Raw genomic sequence first — 5,000 nt, 5'->3', positions numbered from 1 at the left:
ACCTTCCAAACGCAAGAAGCAAGATCGTTTAAGTTGGAGATTCCGTTGCCCTTCTCATCCACATAAAATAATGTACAGGTGCGCGTGGCTTTTGTCTGTGATGCTGGCGGCTTTACGCACCGGCGACATGGCTGATTTCGCGCGCACGGAAACGCCGGTAACGCCAGAGAAGCAATCAAAACACACACGAGTCCAGACTCCGCGAATTAACCGAGAACAGGTAAGTGGAAAATAGCTACATGGATTGATCTGTGCCATATCACAATTCGCAACTCACTTGTTCCATTGTTTTAGCCTACTTAGGCTATGTAATGGACAGTTCACTATTGGGCACTTTTATTTGAACTTAATTACATATATCTAATGCATTTTGTCGTTGCGAAAAGTATTATATTGGTATTTATTGTATGTGTGCATAGGCTAAGCTATTTGTATCACTCAGCGTGTTGTGAATATTGTGGGTATGTGTGTGCGTGTGTGAGACAGGTGCTCTGTGGCAGTGATAAGGATTGTCCCAACAGAAGTTTCTGCCCAACACATGACTTCAGGCATGACAACAGTCTCGGCCCCTCTCGCTCTCGCTGCGCGCCCTGCAAGAGGAGAGGGAGACGTTGTCATAGAGATCAAATGTGCTGTCTCGGCAACCAGTGTCGCAATTGTAAGTGAAGTGTCGCAATTGTAAGTGGATGGCATTGTGTGCGTGCTTGTTTGTATTGATGACTGTGACTAGGCCTACATGTACATGTGTAATTTATTTATCTATCTATCTATCTATCTATCTAGATGTCTGCCATCCAGTCGTCCACAGGCATAGCGTCTTGTACTCCCGTCTGCCGTATGCACGCAGTGTCACTCTCTCAGTGAAAAAGAAAAAGTCAAGAACACACAGCAGAACACATGATGTGAAAGGTTAGGTTAATAAAGGTTAATTGTTTTTCCTGTGCCTGTAATCTGGTGACACTTTTAGCAACATTCCATCAACATTACTTCATTTAATTTTTGGGAGTGTAACCAAACAAAAGGAATCATAGTTAGACAGGATTGGTTGTGACTAAGCATATCCCAGACAGTATAATCTTTAGGTAAACAATGTAATCTACAAAAACACTGAATCATCTCTAAATATAGATTGCAGTTGACAAGCACTTCAGCAGTAAATTTACACATTCCTAATTCACTAACTTGATGGTTATGGTTGATGATTATGCTGATGTTGTTGTTATTGCTTTTAAGGAACTTATTGTTGTTGTTGTCTTTACGTTGTGTGTGTGTGTGTGTGCTGCAGGTGTGTGTCTGCGCTCATCAGACTGCAGGCCGGGCGAGTGTTGTGCGCGCTGGCTCTGGGTGCGCATGTGTAAGCCGCGCCCGAAGGCTGGGGAGGTGTGTGCGAGCGGTATGCGGAGGAAAGAGACACTTCGGCTGGACCTGTATCAGCGCTGCCCCTGTGACACGGGGCTCACCTGCGCTGCCCGCACACACACACACACAGACGCCCGCACACACACACATGCAGACGCCCGCACACACACACACACAGACGCCCGCACACACACACACACAGACGCCCGCACAAACACACACACAGACGCCCGCACACACACACATGCAGACGCCCGCACACACACACATGCTCAGCTGCGCACACAAACCCGGCCCCATAACCGTGTTCACAGACTACATACATGCCAGATGGCAAAGTTCAGCTAACATAGAAACCACACACACACACACACACACACACACACACACACACACACACACACCACAGAGAAACACAGAAACACAAAACAAACAGACTCAGACACAAACACACACACGCGCACGTACGCGTACGCACGCACACATGCACGCACACACACACATCAAATGTGGGAGGGAGATAAGGAAGAAATAAATATATTTGTCTCTTTGGAATATAGTGGGATATACAATAGTGATAGCCAACGCAGAGAAAGTGCATATGATTGTGTGTGTGTGTGTGTGTGTCCTGTCCTGTCATAATCAGCTATGATATAGAGTGCACTTAGAGTGCCAACAATCTGACTGTAGGAGAATAAAGATGTTTAACGGGCCAACATTCCAAATTAGACACACAGGCACGTGTGCCAGACCAAAATACCCCCCCACACTCACACACACACTAGCATATTAGCATGGGCACACACACACACACACACACACACACACACACACACACACACACACATACCGGCATACTCACATGGAAAGACACACATACTCACATGGGCACACATAACCAGGTTACATGTTTAGACTTAAGCTCAGAACTTTGCATGAATGATCTGCATGAATATAGTGTATGTATCTGCAAAAAATAAACTCATTATTTATGATATGAGACCATTAGTGTCTGCTATTGTGTGTGGTAATGTGTGTGTGTATGTTTGTCTGAGTTTGTGCTCCTGCAAGTTAGCTGTGTGTGCTTCTGTTTGTTAACATATCCCTATGGATGTGCATGAAGAAAATGAATCAACAGATGATTTTTTAAAAAAGAGACAAAACTTTATTGGCTTGTCGGCAGAGAGTGCCACGCCCGTGGTGATGGTCTCCACAATGCTATTGGATGATGATGATGGTCTCCACAATGCTATTGGATGATGGTGATGGTCTCCACAATGCTATTGGATGATGATGATGGTCTCCACAATGCTATTGGATGGATCCGTTGCAGATACTGGGAGCGCGGCACAAGCCTTTCCCCTTCACCTCAAAGGCCACTCCCCTGTAGCAGGCCACACCCCTCGCGTCTGTGCACAGATCTGGCTGCAGACGGCCAAAGACACGGGGGCTCAGTTCACGATCCGGTTCACCTGGATGTTTCCATGGATTATTTAAAAAGGGTATGAATAATTTTGGACACCCCATTTTTTATAAAAATGTTTTAAAAAAGATAAAAACGCTTCTTTTTCTGATTCCATGTTTTTACCACATTGTCTTACAACCTTTTGGCATGTAGCAGTGTTGCTATTTTGCCAAGGGTGTCTATGTAAGTGAATGTGTTAACTAGTTCACAGGGTTCTATACCTACTGATGCACATATACATACATACATACATACATACATACATAGACAAATTACATCTAGGAAAAGTCTTGCTATATTACCATGGGCGTCTGTGTATGTGGGTTCATTTGTGTTCATGTGTTTATATCCATACTGAATAGACTATCTTCTCTAACAGTATACCCCTAGTAGATCCCTCTTGTACCAACACTTTTGCTATGCCCCCTGGTGGCCACATAAGGTAATCGAAAGCTTACAACCCCACAACAAATCAGCACAGGATCAGCAGGTAGTCTTTATATGTATGTGTGTGTGAGTGTGTGTCAAAATGCAGGGATGGACAGTATTTCTGATACATGTATTATAAAATATAAAATATTATTTTGTAATTTGTATTTGATTGAGATGATGGAAATGCTTCAGTGTTTTGTATTTTTCTATGTAAAATACTTTCTGAGACATAGTATGACGACACCATACAATGTAAAAAATGAAAAGTCAGGGCTGTCCAATTTATCAAACCATATTACGTTACAATGACATAAAACAGTGTAGTTTTGAATGAAATACAACCTTATTGTTTTCAAATAGGCAAAAGAGGGTTTGTCACAGTTACTAAACCACAAAACATGAAATTAAGCAAAACCATGTTTTACTTTCAAACACAATGTTATTATGTTGAACTGACTTATTTTGCCACAGCAATGCATTTATCCAACAGAATCATGTAAGATCAATGTGAAGTACTGAACTAGTAAGGCAAATGAACACATGGGATGTCGTGGTGTCACCATTTCATTGTGTTCCCATGACCCTAAAAAGAACACTGAGATAATCACACAGCTAACAGTGTTGGCAACAGTTTTCACACAAGTTTTCTTAAAGAAGGTTATGTTTAGAGACCAGTAGAATTTGGAGCTGAGTTGTATCTCATTACCGAAGATCATGAAAGTCAATTAAGATATCATTACAAGTCAATGATATAACTTGGTAATAGTCTACTTGCCAACAAGGTGAACCTGGTGCTCCAAACAAACTATTTACAAATATGCACTCTGTGTAGGCCTACATGGCAACTAGATCGAGGCCCCATCAAACGCAAAGACCAAGCCTGAGAGGCTTCCTTGGTTGGTCCGCAAGATGCAAAATTAAGACCTTGCTGGACGCAAGGGCCAGAACCGTAATGTAGAGGCCACCCCGGTCAACCTGAGCCAACTAAGGGAGACATGAATTCAGACAGGACATTAGTCAGGAAAGTCAGGTTAGGGCGGAGAACTACCCCCAACCCATCGGGCAAAAACCTGCAAATGCCAGTAAATGTCCATGCCTCAAAAAACATTAAATGTCCATGCCTCAGAAACCAGTAAATGTCCATGCCTCTAGCTGGGACTCCAGGAACAGCAGGATGTACTAGCCAAGCAGGAGTCCACCCGTGCGAGCCTCACACCAAATCATAAACAGCCGCCATACGTAAGAGTAAACTGCCCTACTGTATTGTCTGCACCACAGGCTCTGGCAAACCTAAGGCTAAGAGCCTGCCCCTTACAGGAGCCAGGTCACCACCCTGAGCCGTACCGGTAAGGGCTGGAACAGGGTCCTGCTGGCCTAAGACAACGGGTCTTTCAGAAGAGGGAGCTCTCACAGCGGACCGTCCAACAGGGTGGTATTGCTGAAATCCAGAGTCAGCCTCATCTGCTCCACCTGCACCCTGCATGGGACAGGCTGGAGGAGAGTAAAGTCCTGAGGATGACATGCTGACCCCTCGGCCTCAGGAAGAAGCGACGAAAGCCGAGCAGAGCAGCCCTCAACTCCAGAACGTTGATGTGCTGGGACACCCGGACACCAGATCAGACTCTTTGTGAAGCCTCCGAGTAACCACCATCTCGGTATGGGGTTGAGGGCGCAAGCTCAGCAGACACCTCTATATAGGCCGTATGTGCATGAGGGCAAGGGGCACCTCCTGGACCATAGCCGC

At 44.7% G+C, this 5,000-nt stretch overlaps 1 protein-coding gene across 2 annotated transcripts in view; it reads right to left on the bottom strand.

The window, feature by feature from the left end:
- Positions 1 to 2,569: 2,569 nt before the first annotated feature.
- The window catches only part of aimp1b (aminoacyl tRNA synthetase complex interacting multifunctional protein 1b), a 12,220-nt gene continuing 9,789 nt past the window's right edge, over positions 2,570 to 5,000 (bottom strand). For both annotated transcript variants that reach the window (XM_076289812.1, XM_076289813.1), the window contains one exon: positions 2,570 to 2,831. In XM_076289812.1, coding sequence (XP_076145927.1) covers positions 2,671 to 2,831 — 161 coding nt within the window. In that variant the 3' untranslated portion in view covers positions 2,570 to 2,670. The remainder of the gene's footprint in view (positions 2,832 to 5,000) is intronic.

Source organism: Alosa pseudoharengus, unplaced genomic scaffold, assembly GCF_046254945.1.
Source record: "Alosa pseudoharengus isolate Yale_2024_CS ecotype anadromous, Long Island Sound unplaced genomic scaffold, YU_APseudo_1.1 YU_APseudo_1.1_scf_17, whole genome shotgun sequence".
NCBI classification, from domain to species: Eukaryota; Metazoa; Chordata; class Actinopteri; order Clupeiformes; family Clupeidae; genus Alosa; species Alosa pseudoharengus.
The sequence above is the reverse complement of the archived record's forward strand: the minus strand, read 5'-3'. Positions and strand labels throughout refer to the sequence as shown.